Source organism: Elgaria multicarinata, chromosome 2 (genome assembly GCF_023053635.1).
Source record: "Elgaria multicarinata webbii isolate HBS135686 ecotype San Diego chromosome 2, rElgMul1.1.pri, whole genome shotgun sequence".
NCBI classification, from domain to species: domain Eukaryota; kingdom Metazoa; phylum Chordata; class Lepidosauria; order Squamata; family Anguidae; genus Elgaria; species Elgaria multicarinata.
The window spans coordinates 160,223,625-160,246,856 of record NC_086172.1 but is presented as its reverse complement, the minus strand read 5'-3'; the positions used below and the strand labels follow the sequence as shown (position 1 = coordinate 160,246,856).

The following is a 23,232-nucleotide window of genomic DNA, read 5'->3' as shown; positions in this document are numbered from 1 at the left end:
CGATCTACAGCAAATCATTCCGACATCTGCCTCTAGATCACAACCTTCCTTCTCCCCATCCCTGCCCCTGTGCAAACGTGTAAGTAATGTCAGCTTTGCCAAAGTGTCTTCTGTAATGAATGAGTCTGCTTTCTTCAGAATGGGGGCCACTGTCTAAAACCCATTGCTACATTTAACTTTTAAGTTTTTGTCTTTCCTACAGAAGCAAGCAAATGGTGCTATCGTGGTATACTGATAGTGGATTTTTTCCGTTGTTGTTCCACCGAGAAGGACGTTCGGAGAGTTTCCACAGAAGTCACCATTTGGACAGATGGTGCTGTGCTATATCTCCTAAGGAACCTACCTAAGTAAACTTCCTTGGATTTCCTTCGGAAATGTTTGCCAACAATGACGTACACTATAGGGTTAAGGCAACTGTTGCTGAAACTGCAGTAGGTGGCAATCTGGGTAGCCACATCCATGGCTTGCTCAGCGGGGCAACCAGAAAAAACCTTGATATGATGCAACGTATCCAAGAATGTGATGATCTGGAAAGGAAGCCAGCAGACGATAAACAGAAGCAGAACTGCAAAAACCAGGACGGTGGCTTTTTTCTCCGTCTGAAAGGCTTTGGTCTTGGAAATAGTGTTGTTCCGTAAAACTAGGATGATTTTCACCGTACAGTAGGTAATGGTACAGAGTGGCAACAAAAAGCCGACTGTGTTCAGCAAAGTGTTTGTGATTATGACCCACAGCTCGAGGGAAGGGTAATCCAGAAGGCAGGCCGTGACGTTATAGTCCTCCACGTGCTTTAATGACCTGAACATCAAAACAGGAGAACACAGGAGCAGCGCAGAAATCCAAATGACCAGACAATTCACTTTGGCGCACCACGTTCTGCGCAGACGTCCCAAAGTCATCGTTTTCACCAAGGCCAGGTACCGATCGATGCTCACCATCACCAGGAAATAAATGCTAGTGTACAAGTTCATATAAACGATTGAATTGATGGCTTTGCAAAAGGTGAGCCCGAACGGCCAGTGAAAACCATTGGCTATATTGAGAGCCCAGAAAGGCAACCCACAGAGTAACAGCAGGTCGCTCACTGCTAAGTTTGCCAAGTAAACTTCTGCCACCGTGCAGCGGCTCTTATGGAGGCATAAAACGCTGAGGACAAACACGTTCTCTGCTATCCCCACAACAGCAAGAAGCCAAAGGAATGCAGGCTGGATGTCTATCAGCCATTGCCAATCTGATGGCCAACGGCACAAGGAATGGTTGTGTGTTGCATTGTGCCACATGGAAAGATTCATCCCGGATTTCCAGGTGGCTGTAACACTGTAAAGGGCTGTACTGTTTTCGGCCATCATGGTAGTTGTTCCTGTGCTGGAAAAAATATTATCGTTATTATCATCATCATCATCATCATCATCATCATCATCATCATCATCTATATCCTGCCTTTTTTCCTCCTCAAGGAATCCAAAGTGACATACATAATCCTCTTCCTATGCATTTTATCCTCACAACAACCCTGTAAGGTAGGTTGGGCTTCCATGGCTGAGTAGAACTTGGATCTCCTGACTCCCAGTCCAACACTCTAGCCATTACACCACACCGATGAGATCAGAAATTTAGACCTCTATTCAGCCAGCACAATATGGAGAGGTTAAAACAGGCGTGGGGAAACTCTTTAAGCCCAAGGGCTGGATTTAATTTCAGAGAAACTCGTGTGTGTGTGTGTGTGTGTGTGTGTGTGTGTGTGTGTGTGTCTGTTTTCCAGTGGTGGGCGGAGCCAAAGTCAAAAGAGGTGTAGCCACAAATACAAAAGATACGGACATATTTTAGCTTAGAAGCTCTTCCTGCCTTTAACTAAGCCATAGGAGAAACATTTCTATCTACCCCAGGTTAAAATATGCAATTAAACATCAAGGAGCAGGCGTTGGTATTGCCTAGGGTGACCCTATGGAAAGGAGGACAGGTCTCCTGCATTTTTAACAGTTGTATAGAACAGGGAATTCCAGCAGGGGTCAATTGTATGCATGCAGCACCTGATGAAATTCCCTCTTCATCACAACAGTTAAAAGCTGCAGGAGCCCTGCCCTGAGCGACCGGATACAAAAGAAGGCAGGGCTAGTATCTTTTGTACAACTCCCACTAGCCTTAGCTAGTATGGCCGAGGGTCTGGGATTATGAGAGTTGTATTCCAAAACCTCTAGAAACTACCAGGTTACCCTACCCACTGTTGCTTTATCCTCCACAACTATCGTGACCCTTTGAAAATGTCAACACAGGCACTACGAGCTAGGCTAGTTAAGGAGATGAAACATGGCAGCTGACTATGATGAAATATGGCTTTTCTTGTAAAATTGCTGGAGCTCAGACGCTGGGGACATCTGTATTGCTAGACTTAAGTAAGAACTTACAGTTTTGAATACTATACTGCTGCTAGCTACCTTCATCACCTTTCGTTCTGTATCCCTGCCTGGGATTTGCAGTCAGACTGACCTGTATTTTTAGGTTATGTATTTATGCAGAGAAGTAACCCACTCACTGACACATGGCAATGTTAAGGCAGAGACTATAAGATTCCAAATGCTATGGATATGCTCTGAAAAATCTTCATGTGCTGTAACTAGAGATGTGCAGACCCAGGAAACAAAATCAGACAAATTCTGAAAAAACTGCCGGTTTGTGGCCCCAGCCAGAAATTTTGTTCAAATTTCTCAATGGAACACTGGAGAAGAAGTCCTATTAAATACTTTGTCTTTCGGAATGAGCAAGGCACTTTTTAAAACAGTGTTTTATTCACTCAAAATGTGTAAGCAGCTCCCATCCCACAAGACGTAACATGAGACGAGGCCCTCGGAAGAGGTTCAGAAGATAGCCAACGATGTGCAAAGCATTGGCCTGTGTTGGTCTCTTTCTCGAATATCCGTACAGCAAATGTGAGCATTATAGCATCAGTGCAAGACGGTGGGCCTGTTCAGATGATACTTCAGGCTCTGTGGTTAGCGAAACTGTGGTTGTATGGGGTTAGCACTAACCACAAGCCGTGCTGTCACACACTACACCTTAAGCCATGGTTAGAGCCGCTAGTCCTGCTGCAGGCAGGATTAACCACTAACCGACTGTGGTTAGTGAGTGAACAGGGTTTAGCAAAATGCATCACACAAGACACCTTAAACCCTACTGCTTAACCAAAACCCGTAACCAGCAGGGTTTAAGGTGTCTTCTGAACAGGCCCTGTATAGCCTGAACAATTGGCATCTGTGGTGGGTGATGGATTGGTTGTCGGGGGAAGGATCTCCAGAAAAATTTGCCTGGCTTTCCCTTATCTGAAGTATGGTATGTTTTGTGTGTGACAGCTTTGTGTTGTTACATAGCTGATGTTGTAATGCATGGAAATAAGACCGTAGTCTTCATTTCCTTTCCCATTGTTTTGTTGCCATAAATAGGTGAGAGGAGCAGCTTCCTGTGCTAGCATATAAAATACATTATAGCGGTCCTCCTTGAGTTATTTTCCTGTACAGGAGCATTCTCCAAGAAAGGTCCTGTACAGCAGCCTTCCCCAACCTGATGCCCTCTAGGTGTTTTGGACTACAACTCCCATCAGTCCAAGCCAGCTGGCCAATGGTCACAGAAAACTGGGAGTTGTAGTCCAAATCATCTGGAGGGCACAAGGTTGGGGAAGGCTGCTGTAGAGGATTCCAGACAGACAAGCATGCATGGTGATGAGACTGTGGATAGGGAGACATTTTTTCTCCCTTTCTCATAATGCTAGGTACTGGTGTCATCTCATGTAGCTCATTGGTAGAAAATTCAGGACTGATAAAAGGAAGTACTTCCACACAGAGCACATAGTAAAACTATGGAATTTGCTACCACAAGATGTAGTGATGGTCACCAATTTGGTGACTTTAAAAGGGGAACCACCCAGAGAGCTTCGGCTATTGGGCAGTATAAAAATGTAATAAATAAATGGAACTGCAAGCCCTAACCCCATCACATCTAGGTTGAAACACGTGGCTCCCGTCCCCTTTTTGTCGCTTCCTGAAAACAGGAAGTAATTCCTGTTAGGCCCATTCAGTCCGGTAGGAGAGAACAGCAACCAGACTTTTTCTGGGGGTTTTGCGGTGCAACAAAGGCCAGAAGGGGCGGAAGATGCGTGAGAGGTAGACAACGTCTTGTAAGCAATCTGTAAGTGCCCAGTAACCAGCGTGCAGTAAAACGCTAGTCGGATGGAGATTAAAATTGGAGTAGTGACTGGGAGACAAATAGAGGCAATTTTTCTTCCCTGTATGACATTTCCTTTCCTTAACATTTTAGTAATTTAAAATCTCAGCTTTTAGAAATGCAGCAAAGAGAAGGTGTGAAGCAAAGTGAATCGGTCATGCCAAAGAAATGTGAACACAGCTAATAAATCCCAGAGATAAAGATGTGGATGATCATCCTTCACTTTGAAAATTGGAGGAATTCCAATACATGCCAAGGGCTTGAACAAACAAGGAACAGCCAGAAATGGCAAGTTGCAGAGTCAAAACACTGCAGCCTCCACAGCATCTATGGTTGCTGCTGCCTTAGCATGGGGAGGTGCGTGTGCTTGTTCAGAATCATTAGTACCCCTTCGTGGCATCTATGTCAACAATACCAGATGGGGACAATGTAAGAGATATTTGCTGTCCGTATCAAATGATCCTAAAACAGCCCTCCCCAACCTGGTGCCCACCGGATGTTTTGGACAGAAATGCCCAGCATTGCTGACCATTGGAAATCCTGCCTGAGGCTGATGGGAGCTGAAGTAGCCACCTGCCTCGTGCTTTATGATAACCAAGTTTCACATGGCACACAGTTAACGCTGATCTGGAATACAACACAAGTGGGACCTGCAACAAGTTCTTGCAGCGTGGATTGCTCCTGTTCATCAGTGCAGCCAGCCATGCCCTCTTCTACAATATGCCATTCCATTCCCTTCCCCACTCCAATTCTCCATTCCCCGCAATAGCTTTCCACCCCCCACTGATCATGCTCACCCTCATTGGGTTGTTTGCCCCCCTCCCAGTTTTTTAGTCTAAATAATTTTTTCTTTGTAGTTTTGCAAACCTTGGGGTGCCCTCAAGCTTTTTGTTTCCTGTGTTGACTACATAAGGAGCAGTTTGCTAATAATATGTATAGGATTCACCACACATGGAGGGTGTCTTTGTTCCCTCAAAACCCGGTGGCATCGCAGCTATGGGGTGGGATTAGCAAATCTCCTTGGCAGGAGGGAGCACAGGCTTTCCGACCAAAAAAGCCACAACGGCGGAAGCCATTCAGCCTGTTGAGCCCACCCGCTGCCTGGTCTTCCCATGCTCCCCCTGAACATTCCTGGGCCTCAAACCAACCCCGGAATGCCCCCGGCCTCAACCCGAAGTGAGATCACCACCGACAGATGGGGAAAGAAGGTGGTGACCTCAGTGCAAAAGCCTGCGGTGGCTGTGCGTTGGCGGCTGCATCATATAAACAACGCAGTGCCAAGTCACAGCCACCACAGGCTAAACAGGACGTATAGACAAGACTGTGCTCTCAAACGCTCATATGGATGAGGAATAAATCACTCTACTTTTTGTGTGTTTTGAACTGAAAGATGGCTGAAGTCTCTTAAAGAGACATAAACACCCTTCTTCCATCTTCCCTCTCCTTTCCGCACGAGAGAACAGATATTTCCCTTCATTTAATACATCTTTTCTCAATTTCTTTTTGTTGACATAATGCTGTGCCTTTGTGTGTTTATCTTATCATTGCCAAACCCTGTCTAAAAGAAGTATGTTGTTAAAGAAAACAAAACAGGATGACAGAAAAGAACTCCCAATCCTTGTACATTTGCTCAACACCAGCTGAGGTAAAAGGTTAGCTTTGTTTAGAATAACATACACAAAAAGAGTGTACAAGGCCAAGGGGCAGGTTCCTGCCATTATGTCATTTAATTGCTAGGGTGTGCAGGTCATCTTGGAAAAAAATCCCCTGCCATTCTGATCAGTTAGTGGGTTCCTGTAGTAGCAAATATGATCAGACATAAATATTCACCTGAGAGATCCAATAAAACCAACGAGGTCAAAGCGGAAGAATCATCCACCCTCAGGAATGGCCCAAGATGTTTTCCTTCCTGAGGTGAAGGACAAGATGGTGCCTTCCAACTGCACGGGCAGTTGAGTCTTAGTTCAGCACTGGTGATGGTACATCTTCCACTGCACCCAAGGGCAAGAGGTTACCTTAGGGGAACCTTGGCGAGATCTACACCAAGCAGGATATAACACTTTGAAAATGGTTTGAAACCTGTATGCAGAGCTTGTCCTTGGCCCCAACATTGTTATCTTTTCAGCGCCAGGTCAAGCCTTTTCTCTTTTCCTAGGCATTTAACAGCATTTAACAATGCTAAGTTTGTTTGTTTTTAATTGACCCCAGAACTGTTGTTTTTAAATGGATACCATTGTTTTTTATACTGTTTATGTTTTTGATGGCTTTAAATTTTATATACTTTTTAATGTTCACTGGTTTTAACTTTTGTAAACCGCCCAGAGAGCTTCGGCGCGATATATAAATGTAATAAATCAAATCAAATCAATACTGTTATAAACCATTTTGAATTAGTTGTGTAGATCCTGCCCTTGTGATACATTCCTTGCCCATCAGCATCTCCTGCTTGAGGCAGTTGTCCCACTTTACCTAATGATAGGGCTGGCCCTGCTCACCCACTTTAATGTCCCTTGCTTTGTCTATCACTGCATGCACCACCACTCCAACTTTTCTCATTGCATCACATAGTGGAGTGTTCATGCGATAAGTATTACTGTGGCTGAACGAGAAACAGAACATTTAGCCATTTAAGAATAACACAGCTGGCCAGTGTGGGAAGATTCCTTGAGCGTGCGTGTAATCCTGCTGCTCTGGCATGTGTTGATTACATGCACATGGACAGATGTGTGAAAAAACACCCTCACCTAGCGAGGAGATAACAAACAACAACGAGAGTCGATACAAAATGCAATCCAGAGTTTCTTGGTGCGAATACCTGCAAAGTCACTTAGATAGTTGCACTTCAATTTCTTATCATTATCGAGCCTACCAAGAAAATATTGGTCAAGGTGCATTTGGCAACTTTTAATCTCTGATGTTCCTCTGAGTGAAAAGTTCCTCTGGGCTTTTATTGTTGTTGTTGTTATTATTATTATTATTATTACCAAAATGACATTTTGATGCAATCCAATTGAATTTTGGTGTTGGTCTCACCACTACCTGCTACCATTTGGAATGAGGCTCTTCCAGAGGATCAGGAACCCTGGTTGTGGGCAACTTCTGGCTCTCTAGATGTCATTGGACTACAACCCCCATCAGCCCTAGCCAGCATAGCCAATGGTGAGGGATGATGACAGTTGCAGTCCCAACAACATATGGAGGGCCACAAGTTGCCCACCCCTGAGTTAAATTCATGTAGTTTTATTTTCATTATATCATCATCATCATCATCTCAATTTATGAGTTGCCTTATAGCCAAAGCTCTCAGGATACATAATACATACATAATAAAAGCAAAACAACAATGCAACCAGTGATAAAAACCACTAAAACGTGTTCAAAAATCCAGCTTTGAAAAGAGATGAAACAAAAAACAACAATGATGATTTAAAAATGTAGTAGTACAGATATTAAAAATAAAGCAAGCGGCAGTTTGAAAGGCCTGGGAGAATGCCTGGCACCAAAATTCAGCTATGTACGCACTAGGCCAACCTCACTAGGGAGGGCAAACTTTTGTAAACTGCCCAGAGGGTTTGGCTATGGGGTGTTATCAAAATCGAAATCATCATCATCAATCATCATCTACCATTTGATGGTAGATCACTACAGAAAAGGCCTGCTCATGAGCAGTCACCCACAGAATCTCAGTGTGCATGGGCACTCAGTGCAGGGCCTTGAAGCCAACCTCAGAGCACAGGCAGGAACAGATGGGAAGAGATGGACCTTTAGCGACTGTGGTCCCCAGCTGTGAAGGGCTTTGTAAGTTAACACCTCCAAGGAGCTTAATGCAGCATACATGATCCTTGTCCTCTCCATTTTATCCTCATAACAATCCTTTGAGATAGGTTAGGTTGAGAGTCAGTGACTGGCCCAAAGTCACCCAGCAAGCTTTATGGCCGAGTGGGGACTTGAATCTACATCTTCTGTGCCCTAGTCTAACCTCCAGACCTTCTGCCCAGTGTGCAACTGATGGGGGTGGGGAGCCAGTGGGGACAGGGGCTAGATCAACTAATAATGTACATATCATAGGAAGAATATACTTCCATGCATCCAGATCTGAATAAATGCTTTCCACAGACAGTATGGCTAGATCTACACTATTGCTTTATAGTGGTATTGAAGTGCACTGATCACTGTTGAGGCACAATCCACATTCCATATACTGCTTTCACGATGTCATTCCCTGGGGGATTCCACATGTCGTACTGAGGGCGCTTCAATGCACCCCCAGTGCACCCCCAAAGCGATCGTGTAGCTTGCCTGTTCGAAGAGACGAGGAAGAGGTGTCCTTGCCGCCGCCACCCACCTACCTCCTCGCCGGCCGGGTCGGGAGCTCTCTGAATAAGTTAAGATTATTCAGCATCTTAACTTTTGTAAACCACCTAGAGAGCTTCGGCTATGGGGTGGTATATAAATGCAATAAATAAACAAACATTTGTAACGATTAGACACAAGCTGTAATTCTGGCTAGGGTCAGCACATGTGATGCCCCTCTTACAATGTGTAATGACTAATCTCTGAAGGGGGCTGCAGACTGTGACATTTCTATGCAAAACTCAAAATAGGGGCAGGGAACTGCAGTTCTCCACTTGTTGCTCAACTCCAACTCCCATCAGCTGCAGCCAGCATGGCCAAGGCTCAGAAAAAATGCAAACCATAGCCCAACAACATCTGGAGAGCCACTGCGACCCCATCTTTGGTACACAAGATAAGCCCAATGACCATCCACAGCAGCAGTAACAGGCAATTCTACGATCTTCCTAGCTTTCCATTGCGAATTTAATGTCCATATTAGGATTGAGTCTTAAACTAACAGCATCAAACTTACTGATCAATTGTAGCACAGTCGTTTTATGCTGAAAACTCCCTTTTATTGTTGGCTCTTTACACCTTGGATGCAAGTCTAAAGAATATAATGCACAAAGTGTCCATTAAAGTCTGTAGGTGTTTGTCTTATGTAGAGCCGAGCCAAGCCCTGCTAGAACAAATCTGGTCCCTGTTGAATTAATAGTCTCTCCCCAGTTTTTTTCCTGGAGCATTGCCTGGCCATATGGGAGTTCCATTTATCAACACAACATCTCTGAAAGCTGTTGCAGGGAAAGCAAAGGTCAGTACACAATTGTACGCGGAGAGCAACTCAGCCCAACGTTTCTTGGCAGCAGCTTCTACGCACAGTCTGTCTTTCTTTTAGTTTCTTGACCCCGATATCCAGATAGGAGAGATGATAATGTATCAAAACCTTGACGCCAAGCTGGACAATTACCAAGCTGGATGATCGCCTTAAAACTCTCTTTGCATTTGCATATCTTTAATTCAAAAAAGAAAAGAAAAAAAAACCCATGCTGATTTTAACTGGGAAAGAGGTGTTTATCCAACTTCCACATCTGAAGACATTTCAGCCTCAAGATGAAAGCAGTAAAAAGGAGGCGATACTTCAGTAGGGTAGCCACTTACGAGTCATCAAAAAAGAGAATGAAAGGAGATGGCAATTTACATAAAATTTACATATGCTGATTCATATGTACAAATGCAAATGTATCAATACGTATTATAATTTAGAGCAACGGTTTATTTCTCCCAGCACTATCTAGTCTGACTGGGAGCAGCTCTCCAAGTGATCAGGCAAGATTGTTTCCCAGCGCTGCTACCCAAGATCCTTTTCGCTCAGAGGTGCACAACCCGTGGCCTCTCACAGGACTAGCCTTTTCTCCAGTCCTTTCCCCAGTGACCCTGAAGCCAGATGCTCTTTTCCTGCTGCTCCTAGCAGCGAGGAAAGAGCAAACATGATCAAGGTTGCTGGGACATAAGTGTGCGTGGACACATGCATGTGTGCGTGCATGTAGACATGTGGCCTTTGCCCCCTGAGACAACATCACATGTAGCCCTTCAAGCTAAAAGGTTGTGCACCCCGTACTTTAGCTGGAAATGCCAGGAATTGAACCAAGGATCTTCTGCATGGAAAACAGGTGCCTTACCATTGAGTGTTACCTCCTCCCTCAGATCAAGCCTCTATATTCCAAGTTAATCAGTCTTAAATAAATGCTGGAGATGCCACTGCCTATGTGCTGGTTATTTCCTGGTTATTGTCCTGACAAGCACCCCTGTGGTGTGGATTCCGTCCCTCATACTATTTGGTTCACTCACTCAAGCCAGTATAGAAATTGGATGGATTTTTTTGGCTCTGTTTTGATGCATTTCCCCTGCTTCTGGGAGTAATCTTACAATTCTGTGCTTTCAATTTTCAGCTTCTTTTCCTTAGGTTTTTCCTCTCAGTCACCAGCACAGACTTGAGTACTCAATTCTGCTTCCTAAAAATCTCTCCTGAAGACTCAAAGAACAGGCATTGGCATGTCATCATTCTATGCTATCTCATCCGTATGGTTAAGAACATTGTCAAAATGTTGGATGGTAAGATGTTACGTGTTTTCAATATTATTTTATGGAGTGGAGGCTTGGACACTTAAGAAAAATAATTTGAGGAAAATCAAATCTTTTGAAATGTGGATATACCAACATATGTGGAAGAACAAATGAGGACGTACTACATAGGGTAAACAAACCAACAGAATTAATAAACACAATCAAAAGAAGAAAACTGCAATATCTTGGTCATATTATTCGAGGAGAAAAATACATAATTCTCCAACTTATTATACAAGGGGAAATTGGAGGGAAAAGATCAGTGAGAAGAAGATGAACGTCATGGTTAAAGAACTTGAGGGAATGGAATAGCCGTACTTCTATTCAATTATTTAGAGTAGTGTTGTCAAAAACAAAAATAGCTGATAGCTAACTTCTGATAGGAGAAGGCATCTTAAGAAGAAGAATGTCAAAATAAGGATGATCACAATGCCACTGTCTAAGAAGAATCTCTCTTCTTTGTCATCACTTACAGATGTCAATAATGAACTGGAAGTATCACAACAGCAGCTTACCAAAAGCCCCTGGTGCCAATTTCCAGTGCTGGCCCTTGACCAAGACACCCTTAAACAGGCCCCTTCTTCAAAACCTTCTCAGTAAGTCTACCACTGCTATTGCTCCTCCTCCTCCTCCTCCTCCTCGCTACCACTTGCTTGCTTGACAAGCAGAAAGCCGGTGGGCAAGTAGGCAGTGACATTTACTGCTCCTCCTTCTCACCACCACTCTAGCCTGGGCCACAGGGAAAGGCAGGTGATCCAACAGACTGTCGTAGAGAAGAGGAGGAGCAACTCCAGGGGACACTTATCAGCTGGTCCCTGCATGGTTGAGCCTTCAGTAGGTGACCACTGACCATGCCTGCCCTTCATGCTGGCCCTGCCAGTTCTGTTAGCCTTAACAATGCACACCAAGAGCTAGTCAAAATGTGAACATGTAATTTCCAAAGTTCACACCAGGCTGGTTAAGTGCTGCCTATGCAGCAGGGTCTTGCTATTTACTGTTTTACTCTGTACAGCACCATGTACATTGATGGTGCTATATAAATAAATAATAATAATAATAATAATAATAATAATCCACAGCAGGTACCCATAAGTCAATAAGACCCCATAGAAAGCTCCACGTGAGCAACGTGCTCCAACAAAGGATTGGTTCACTTGGGCGCCTACAGTGTACTCCTTTCATCGCCAACTGAAGACCTTTTTATTTTCTCAGTATTTTAACACTTAACTTAAATTTAAACTTTGCTGTTTTAATTCCATATTTTAACCTATATCAATTTTTGCTGTGTGGTTTTAATCCTGGTTGTGCTTTTTATATTGTATTTTGTATTCGTGTTTTTAAATTGTTGGTTGTTTTTATGCTCTTCGTGGTTTTAATTTTTGTAAACCGCCCAGAGAGCTTCGGCTATTGGGCGGTATAAAAATGTAATAAATAAAATAAAATTGTTTACATTGATCTGATTAGTGGTTCTTATTAAGGGTTCTCCTCATCCTTGCTTCATTCTGATGAGTGTAACTATTAAGCTTTTACTCTGGGATAAGCTACAATACAAAAAAAGTCTCACTGATTTGGGGTGTGCTGTGTCAAAATGTCAGAATATGTGCTTGAGGGATTGAGCCCAGGGCACCTAGCCAGCAAAGCCAATGGTGAAGGATGATGGGAGTCATAGGCCAAAACATCTGGAGGACCATAAGCTGCCCACCCCTGTGCCAAACCGCAGTTTAACATGATGTGAACAAGCCTAGCCTTCCCAGGGTCTCACACACTGCCCCTCTTCTCAATCTTTTCTTTTCACTTCCAGTTTTGATTAATCGAAACTTGCCCTGCCACCCAAACCTGAAAAAATGGTGGTTAATGGAAAAAACCCACATTCAATGTTTATGAAGCTTGCCTGTTTTCACTAACTAAGCATAGTTAGGTTTTAACACAGTTTAGGGATGTATTTATTTATTTATTACATTTATTTACCACCCCATAGCCGAAGCTCTCTGGGTGGTTTACAACATTCTAAACTGTGGTTAGTCTTAAACATATGTAGAACAGCTAAGAGACCCCAGATGCTGTAGCCAGTTGATGTAGACCTGGGGTGGACAGAAAGATATCTCTAGATGTTTTGGACGTCAACACCCAGCATTCCTGACAATTGGCCATGCTGGCTGGGAGCTGAAGTCAAACATACCTGGAGATCTACCTTCTGCCCACCTCTGATGTAGAGGACGGAACCAGAGTAGATATACCATTGACTTTATTCACTTCAGAAGCAGCTCTGTATCTCCTGTGATCAGGTTGTTAAAAGCTTGAAGGTTAGAAGATGACACCATTCATTATTTTGCAGCAAGCATTTCAGAAACCTCCAAGAAAAATAGAAGAGCCTATGCCTCAAACTAGGTTTTTTTTAAAAAGAGCAAAACAGCTTTGATCCTAATGGAAAGCAACATCAGCTTCATCTGATGAAAATAATTCCTGATTTCTTTATAAGGAGGAGAATAGTTTTGCCTGCGCCAGGAAAGAAGCAGTAAACTGCAAAGATGCCACTGGCATTGTCATACAAGGCTGTCGTGCAAGTGCTCCAAAGATGAATACTGTAGGCAGCGAATTTCTTGTACAATGCAATTATGTGACCATCCAAGTGACCACATAGCTTACCTTTCTGACAATGTGCCAGAAAAATCTCGGCCTACGCTGGAGATCTTTACAAAAAAGGGCACTATCCCCTGCGACTTGTTGAACTGCAGCTAGTCTGGCTGCCATTTTGCTTTCCTTCATGTCAACTGCATTCATTGTTGAATTCCTACTCCGAAAGCAAAAATGTTATGTATTTCCAATGTCTGTGAAGTGGAGGTGAAGGGAGAGAGCCGGAACCAGTTCATTCACCCGTTGCAGACAGCAAAAGAGACTCTTCCTGGGGTTCTTCAGCCATCGGGGAACCCCAAGGAAAACCAACTTAAATGGTGTCCTAAACTGGGTCCTGATCTACTCAGGCACCACACTAAAAAATTCGAGGGTACCAATATGAATCATGTCTCCCTGTGTGAAAGAAGGATATACAACTTATTGATGGAAAGTGGATGCAGACAATAAGTGGATGCAGACAATGAAAGCAAAGACATGCTTACATGCAGCCTTCAACCTAAAGTTGTAGCTGCCCCGGTTCCCTTGAAGCAGCAGGTGTTGCCCCTGGGGCTGTTTTCCTGGGCAGGTGGGATGCCTTCCCCCCCCTCTCAAATGAGAACAGGCAGCAGGCCAATCCATCCAGGATTTTATAGGCCTTGTCTCACCTAGCTAAAGACTGTCACAAGACACACGTGGCTCTCTTCACCGAGGAGGAAAATGGGGCCTGAAACTTCTTGGCAGGAAAGAACGTTTCTCACAGCAGTGAAGAGCAGTCTTATCAGAGAGAAAGTATGAGATATATGGGACGGCCAGTGAGGGTTTACCTGCTTGGTGTTCATAGCAAGAGGCACTGACCCTCACTATATCTGTGTACAGTTATGTGAACCAGTTCTAAATCCAGTAGTGTAAAGCAGAACATTTGAGAACTACAAGTTCAATCGCAGCTTTTAAAGCTCAACTAAAAACTTTTCTTTTTCCTAAAGCTTTTAAAACTTGATGTTGTGCGGACTTTATACTGTTAGTTTTACCCTACCCTGTGCCTGCTTACCCTACCCTGTGCCTGTTTGCATTCTCTTCCCCTCCTTATTGTTTTACTATGATTTTATTAGATTGTAAGCCTATGCGGCAGGGTCTTGCTATTTACTGTTTTACTCTGTACAGCACCATGTACATTGATGGTGCTATATAAATAAATAAATAAATAAATAATAATAATAATAATTGTAGTCCTGCTCCTTTCCTGCTTTTTTTTTTGCCCCTCCGTCCACTCACCACAGAGGGGCTCATGAATAATGCAAATATGGTTCATACATAGTGAATCCCCCCCTCCAAAATTTGCATGTGGAGCAACCCTTCCCCCTCACGCGCCCCGCTTAGCTGCCTCAGTCCTCTTCTCCCTGAGAAGGACAGCCTAGCAGCACAGCTGCGCTCAGGGCCTTCATGCCACACTTAGGAGCAGCATTTCAATTTTTCAGAATGGAGGGGAAAACACTCCACAAAAGTCAGGAAATCACCAAATAATCCGTGGTTGTGGGATAGGGGAGGGGCCAAATGGAGGGGGAGGGGCAACCTGAATTCTAGCTTCCTGTCACCATCGCTGATGGTGGGGGATGGGATGAAACGAGAACGGTAAAGCACATTGTTAAAAGGTGCTTTAGAATTTATTTGTAATACACACATGCATATTGCGAAGGTTTAAAAAAAAATCATGGCTTTGAAAACTAAAGGAGGCAAACAGGCGAGAGGGGGAAGAAAACATCAGAAAAAGCCAGCTCCCCCCGGTTGGATAAATTCCTGGAGTAGAAGGATGGCTACTAGCCCTGATGGTTACGTGCAGCATCTGAGGCAGTAAGCCTGTGTGCACCAGTTGCTGGGGAACATGGGTGGGAGGGTGCTGTTCCACCATGTCCTGCTTGTGGGTCCCTGGTCGACAGCTGGTCAGCCACTGTGGGAACAGAGTGCTGAACTAGACGTTGTCCTGGCCCCTGTCTTTACGGCAGTGCTTTGGTGCCGTGAGGCACCTTGCGCCCGCACTTGCGTTCCTTCCTGACATCTGCGCGGGAAGGAATGCAAGTGCGAACTTTCCTGGTTTAAAAAAAAAGGGGGGGGGAGGAGAGGAATGGGCCATTCCGCTCCCCCTTTTTATTTTATTATCTGTATCTCTGCAGCTGCACAGATACAGATAATAAAAATAAATGGGGGGAATGGGCAGCAAGAGGGAGGACATGAGGAGTGGGGGCAGGAACTCAGGGCGAACTACTTCTCCTCCCTCTGGCTGCCCATTCCTCCCCCACCATTTCTTTTTCTTTTTATTATCTGCAGCTGCGGAGCTGCGGAGATAAAGATAATAAAATTAAAGGGGGGGAGGAACGGCCCCATTCCTCTCCTCCCTCCATTTTTAAAAACTTTTTCTTTACTTTTACAGGAGCAAGGCCACCCATGGTGACCAATAAGGGGGTGCCATGGGCTCCGCTGCCAAAAAAGTCAGGGTAAGTGCCCAACTCTTTTGGAGCGGAGTTTCCAGGGTTTGCCCGTGGATGGCTTCGCAACGGTGGCTGTATCATGTAGATGACATGCCGCTATTGCGAAGCCACCCCGGGGCAAACCGTGACACTGGTCTGATCCAGCATGGTTCTTCTTATGATCTATGATGCAGTTACAGGAAACGCATCATCTTCTGTTTTGCAGGATGCGTCCTAATCCCTTTTATTCTCTGGGGCTGGAAAGGAGGTGGCTCTGTGCATTTCACCCAGCCTGGCACGCCATTCCCCCACAAAAGGAGGAAGCAATTAAGGAAGTGTTTCTTGATGGGCAATCACATGTGATGAGAGATGAGAAGCAGCCCCTGGGAGATGCAGAACAGAGCGACCACCAGGTAGACGAGACACACAGAGAAAAGGGACATTGTGTTTAGCAATTACAAATGCTTTCCTTCCAGAGACATGAAGCTTGTGGCAGAAAGCAAAACAAAAATGTGCGTTCCGATTTTTGCTCAGAGTTGAACACATAGTCCCTATTAAAGTCAAAGGCTAGTAGACCTCAGCACTTTCTCCTTTCATCTGAGACTCTCCAGGGCTTTGGCTGGCTCAACCCTCTTAAGAGAAAGAATGTTGGCTGTCCTTTGACATCCTCTGCTGCTAGCCAATATTAACCAAGGGGTCATATTCAACTCCCTGTAGCAATCACAAGGACACAGCAATGCTCATTGATTTACACAGGTACACTGGCCGATTATGGCTTAGACAGGCTGCAACCCTGGAAGAACCTCAGTGTTCACAAGACATGTCTACATCAGCTTGATAGTCCAGGCTGGTCACGGCTGAGTCCCTGTGTGTCTAAATGATACACAGGGACTCTTGGTGGCAGAAGGGATGGGCACGGGTTTTGACGGGGATAAAAAAACCCTGGGAAAACCCGTTCCTTATTTATTTATTTATTTATTTATTTATTACATTTTTATACCGCCCAATAGCTGAAGCTCTCTCCTTCCTGCAGTCTTGGGATCATCCTGAGACCGTGGGAGATGTGGGCGACCGTCCCAGCTTCTTCCCTCCTCCCTGCAAGTAGTGGGTGTCAGCAGAGGGAAGGAGCTGGGCTGGGGGCAGTACAGGGACATTGGGGGTGGAGTGGGGAGCAGGGTGGGGCCTTAAAAAAACACACCCCTTACCTTTTGCTGGAATACAAATGCGCTCTGGCTCCTTTACCTTTTTTTTAAAAAATGGTGGCCATGACGTGCGTGATGTCCCTCCTCTCATCCGGGATGTCACACTTCCATTTGGACACCCTGGGACGATCCCAGAAGCAGGTAAATCTGGGATCGCCCCCCCCTCCCTCTACATCATATGGTGTAGAAAGGGCCACAGTGTTCTTTCTGAGCCAGAGTCTCAGTGGTTCTAGCTAAGGAGCCAAGATACCACACAGAGAAAGCTGTTCCCACGATTTGTTCTTGAATTGTGAGTCTGGGTTGTTCCTCCCACAACAACACACAATGTTTGGCTTCGGACAGCACGATAAACCACCCAGGGGCTGAGCATCCCTGGGTTGTTTAGCTTTGCCTGACTGCAGTGGCAGCGATTGGGTGGCATGAGCTCTCAACAACCTACGGTTTAACAAGTTGTGGGTGGTTATGACGAGCAGAAAAGGTCATTGAGTTTGACAGGAGCATGGAAAGCCACCTTGTACTAGGTCAGCTTGTATCCAGTGCTGCCCCCTCTGACTGAAACAGCTCTCCAGGCCTAGGCAAGAGGTCTTTCCCATGATCTGATTCTTTTTAAGAACTGGAGATGGCCAGGACTGAAGCTGGGACCTTCTGCATGCAAAGCATATGTTCTACCATATCAATCTCTCTACCACCAAACTACAGCTCCTCCACAATAGTCTGTGGCAGGCACATCCCAAGCCTGGCACACATAAGCCCCATGCAACAGTTGCTCACCTCCCCCTTACATCTGGCTCTGTGACAGCGCACCCAACATTGGTTCTTCCTCCATCCCAATCATGCGTGAATGCATCATAATGTGTGGTGATCTCCATTTTTTTACTACCATTATTGATCATTTTTGTTTAAAGCCGGCCATGTGCTAGCCCCTGTACACAACCCAGAAATGGCACTTTTCCTTCCCAGTGGGCAAACAGTTGAAGAATAGCTGGCAAAAGCTCTCATCCCAGGCTCAGCTACTCTCACACGAGCAGCCAAGCCTGCTTAATTCAGCAATGCTTCCCTGACACATCGACCAATCCAACGGAATGAGCTGCAGTTGACATACATCATCTTGTGGTTCAGTTGGAGGTCATGTCTTTGAGCTCACCTGTATCCTACTAACTCTCTCAGCATTGCTGGGATAGTAACCCTGACCAGCTTGCACCCGTTTCACTGGATATGTGATCCCAAAGATGATTTCCCACCAGAACCTGCTCCAGGGTTATCATTGCTTTTTGGCCCATGGGGCCAAACCTGACAATGACGCACTTGAGCATTTACACCAGCCTTTCCGAACCGGGTTCTTCTGGATGTTTTGGTTTACAACTCCCATCATCCTAGACCATTGGTCATCCTGGCTGGGGCTAATGGGAATTGAAGTCCAAAACATCTGATTGGCCGCCATGGGCGGCCCCACACTTGTAAAAGTAAAAAAAAAAAGTAAAATAAAAATAAAAATGGGGGGAGGAGAGGAACGGGGACGTTCTTCCCCTCTTTTTAAATTACTTTATTATCTGTATCTCTGCAGCTGCACAGATACAGGTAATAAAAATAAAAAAGAAATGGGGGGGGAGGAATGGGCAGCAGAGAGGTGGTTTGCCCCAACTCCCTGCCTTCTCTCCTCGCATCCTTCCTCTGGCTGCCCGTTCCTCCGCCCCCCCCCATTTCTTTTTATTTTTATTATCTGTATCTGCACAGCTGCAAAGATACAGATAATAAAATTAAAAAAGGGGGGGAGGAACCATCCCATTCCTCTCCTCCCCAACTCCTGTTTTTACTTTTTTTACTTTTAAAAACCAGGAAAGTTCTCACTTGCGTTCCTTCTCATGCAGATGTCGGGAAGGAACGCAAGTGCAGGCGCAAGGCGCCTCATGGCACCAAAGCGTCTCCGTAACGACAGGGGCTCTCCCTCTCATAAGTAGATGAAACCGACTGTAAAATAAAAGCCGTCTATTTTTGCAGATTCCCCCAGGAAAGGAAAGCTTTTACATTGGCGTTCTGTTCAACAATTACTCTCTGCAGCTCAACACAGATTTGATATTTAATGGGATTAAAAACAGGCATCAGCTTTCACTCCCTGTCTTTCCATTTCTTTTTGTTAGCCAGTGTGTCTTTTCTTGCTTTCTAGGAATCACACATTGGCCCAGTTTGCACGATCACTGCGGCTTAAACAATTAGGCGCAGTTTGCCTACTTACCCACCCGGGTGCAGCTTGTCATGTCGTTCATACCCATGCGGCATGACTTGTTTGAGGGGAAAACAACCCACAAATAAACCAACAACAGGCTATGGGTTATTTGAGGGTTATTTCCTGTATTCAGATGACACAACAAACCACAGCCAGGTGGGTGATTATGCAAGTTGTGTCTGGCATATGCTGGGGTGGCTGTTTAAGTGATAGCGACCCTGTTCTCATGATCACTGCATCTGTTTAAGCAGGGTCACTATCAACTTGCGCATTTGGGACCATTCGTTTAATGAACTCATGGTGTTTAGTGGTGCAGCTAGGTAATTTGAAACCCTGGATTTAATAGTCTCATGGGGGGGCTCCCTATCGATGGCTTTATGTATGACTTCAGCATACCACTAACATTTTTCTTCCCCTGCTCCAACCTCCATCCCATGGTTTACAACTGCTTCTATGAGGTTCATCGGATGAGCGTTTTATCGTACGCTTGCTACTGCCCACTTACGGACATGCATGCATCCATTAGATAATGATGTCCACCTCCCCTGCGCCTCCTGCTCGGTTTTCCGTAACAAAATAGACCCCTTTTAATCTGACTTTTTAAAAACCACACAGAATGTGCAGTGATCTGTGTGCAGGAAAAGCAGTGTTATAAAAACAGCCTCTGAATGACCCACGTGGTCTTTGTTTACTTCCTCTTTCCCCTCCAGCAAGAAAGAGGATGTGCGGAGAAGCAACAGTAAGGAAACGCGATTTTCCCGCATGTGATGACGCTCCCTGTTCCTGAGAGGTTAGAATGCTTGCCAACCCTGGGGGATGTCTTCATGACACCACTTTGGCTGCTCCTTCCCTCAAAATCCTGCAGCATCGCAGCTGCGGGGTGAGAACATTAAATCTCCACGCAGGAGGGAGCGTGGGCTTTCCGGTGGCCATTCGGTTTGTCAAGCCTACCCCCTGCCTGACAGATGGAGGAAAGATGGTGGTGACCTCAGAGTAAAAGAAAAAGTCATGGAAGGCTGTGACTTTTTAAAAGTGCTGTTTCAGGGCGGGGGAAAGCCTGTGGTGGCTGCGGGTTGGCGGCTGCATTGTATAAATGCCACAGCACCACTGCGCAGCCACCACAGGGTATGTGGGATATGTAGCCCGCCCCCCTGATAAGAGAAGTACTCTGTGCATCTGGCACTGTGCATTTTAAAGCATACAACATCATGACTACAGGAATAAAATGGAATTTGCTTCTGTTGACCTGATGCCGTCATCGCCTGCCACTCTCTGGGTGGTATTTGGGGTGGGTGGGGGTGGACTTTGTTCCAAAGTTCTGGCTGTAGCCGCACCACTGATAGCACTTCCAGATTTTGCAGGTGAAGAAATACTTGCAATTCATGCTGAAAATTTTATGGTCTCATATTAATTGTCCCTAAAATTCATTTATGGTTTCATATTGATTGTCCTTAATTCAATGAAGCTAGCAGGTTCGGCGTGCGTTGGAGTAGCCGTTTCTTTATTATTGTGAACATGTCCTTATTAGAAGGATCCCCACCCCACCCCTTCATCTTGGCTTGGTACTCTCATTGCTTCTGGGAATTATGCCCAGAGATGCCTCCACCCAACATTTCAGTAACTTTCTATATTCAAGAACAGGAATTGCATTGGTGAAATTCAGGGGGAATCCGCACATCGTACCGAGACCGCTTCTAAGCGACCCCAGTGCGACGTGAAAGCGATTGTGTAACTTGCCTTTGGAAGAGCTGAAGAGCCAGTGTCCTTGCCGCCGCCGCCACCCACAGACCTCCTCGCTGGCTGGGACGGAGAGCTCGGGGGAAGAAGGCGGGGTGGAGAGCTTCTTCCGCTCTCCACCCTGCCTTCTTCAGCCGAGCTCTCCTCGCCAGCTGGCGAGGAGGTCTGTGGGTGGCGGCGGGTGGCGGCAAGGATGCCGGCTCTTCGGCTCTTCCAAAGGCAAGTTACACGATCGCTTTCACGTCGCACTGGGGTCGCTTAGAAGCGGTCTCGGTACGATGTGCAGATTCCCCCTCAGTGAAGGGAGATTATGAGTTCCAGTGGCAAGAGGGCTTCCACGGCACTTCTGGGAGATTACATACAGGCCATGGCCCAGAGGACATGGTTGCATTAGATTGCCTTTGGGATCCTCTCCTGGCTCCAGTTTGCAGTGTGCTGCAGATCCCGCTGGGTAGCAAGCATCAGTGTGTTGCCATTACCAATGCACAACATCCCTGCACAAAAGATACATTAGCACTTGGGAAAAATAATAATGTTGAACTGGTCCTCTGCCCCTAATGTTACAAACTTGCACATACATTCATGCTTGTTATTAACTTGTCTGCAAGTCAAGAAAAACAACTTTTAGGAAGTTTCTCTTCTTGGTCACCTAAAAGGTATTCTTTATTGCAGCATGATCCTTGGCATCTTTACTCAGAAGTAAGCCCCAGTGAGTTCAGTGGGAATTACTCCCAAGTCAACATGCAAGAGGATTGCATCCCCAATCTATTCTCTGTGTTACAAGTCAGGGGAAAGCAACTTGTGCCCCTCCCCAGACGTTGTTGGACTGCAATTCCCATCAGCCCTAGCCAGCATAGACAATGGTGGAGGATGATGGGTGTTACAGTCCAACAACATCTGGAGGGCCACATGTTACCCAATCCTGTCCTACATCAAGGCCAAAGCAGCCAGAAAGCAATCACAGGGCCTGTTCAGACAACACGTTAAGCCATGCTTAGGGCGCTCAGCCTTTTGCAGCAAATGGTTAATGAGCATGTTTAAACCATGGTTATGTAACGTTTCACACAACATGCTAAGTCATGGTTCACACACCACTCTAAACCATAATGTTTAGCTCAAAATGCTTAACCGCCGTGGCTTAGCATGTCCGAACAGGGTCACTGTGGTTTCTGTTACATCACCCTCTTGATAACTATAGCTGTAATCTTTTCCTACTTCTGTCTCTCTTTTAATTTTTTTTTTTAAAAAAAAATCTAAACCACCACGACAAAAGAAAATTGTGCTGGTAATGCTGCTCCTGGTAGAACCCACCTTTGATTTTGGACACGGTCCCACACATATGGGTCTTGATCCGACAGCTGAAGCTCATTGTTTCACACACACCATTCCAAACATAGAGAAGATCCCTCTGCAACTCCTTGGACAACACTGTTGCAATTGCTAACCAATCAACAGTTTACAACACGAAGCGCAATCGTATCAGGTAAGCGTAGGGTATGTTTATGTAGTCCCATTGAGGCTTACTGCCTTACACGTTTTATGACAGCAGCCTTAGTGAGCCGGAAACTTCAGGTTCATATAACCCACCAGCAAATCCTGATTTGGAATCACTGTTATGTTATATCAAAACCAGCTATATTATATCAAAACCCTATTGGTGGAAAAGGAGAGGGGAAATATATGTGTGTGTGTGGGTGTTTGCATGGGCAATGGAACAAATAATTGAATTTATTCTTAGAAGTTTGCTTTACAATGCAGGGAGCAGAAATAAAGTAAAAGTTTAAAAAGGTGAGTGGGGGAAGAGAAAAAGAGTAATTTAACAAGGATTTAGGGAAACTTCTAGGAACTTTCCACCATGAACATCGACTTAGGAATTCAAAGAGAAGCAGAAGTTACATACCTTTATGTAGCAACGGCTGCAGTAGTTCTGGGGACACCCAGGCTGTGGTTGCCTTTGTGAAGACTCCAACTTTGCTTGACTGGTGATTTCTGCAAAGGACTGAAGCGGCTCCTCCCCTGCTGATGAGGCTGTTAAACACTTCCACACCCATTTCTGCTCACATCCTCTAAGTAGCTGCTTTTGGCAAGATGAAGTCAGTGGCATTTGACTAACAGCTATGAATAACAGTAAAATCACTTCTGGGATGTTGATAATCTCCGAACTAAAACTCATGGTGTTGGTGCCCTGATGCTGTAGATGTACTTTACTGAGATGGGTCAACTGTGACCCTTATTATTACTTAAAGTAGAGAACAGAATATACCCTTTTTCATTACACAAGCATACTTTATTCTGTGGAGAAAATGTCTTGTTGGTTGAT

At 45.1% G+C, this 23,232-nt stretch overlaps 1 protein-coding gene across 1 annotated transcript; it reads right to left on the bottom strand.

Moving 5' to 3' along the window:
- Positions 1–22,872, bottom strand: LOC134413594 (B2 bradykinin receptor-like). Its single transcript, XM_063147647.1, has 2 exons — positions 22,813–22,872; positions 1–1,365 (listed from the first exon to the last, which is right to left on the bottom strand). The coding sequence occupies exon 2, from the start codon at positions 1,347–1,349 to the stop codon at positions 219–221; it is 1,131 nt and encodes a 376-aa protein (XP_063003717.1). The 5' UTR covers positions 1,350–1,365; positions 22,813–22,872; the 3' UTR covers positions 1–218.
- Between the last annotated feature and the right edge of the window lie 360 nt (positions 22,873–23,232).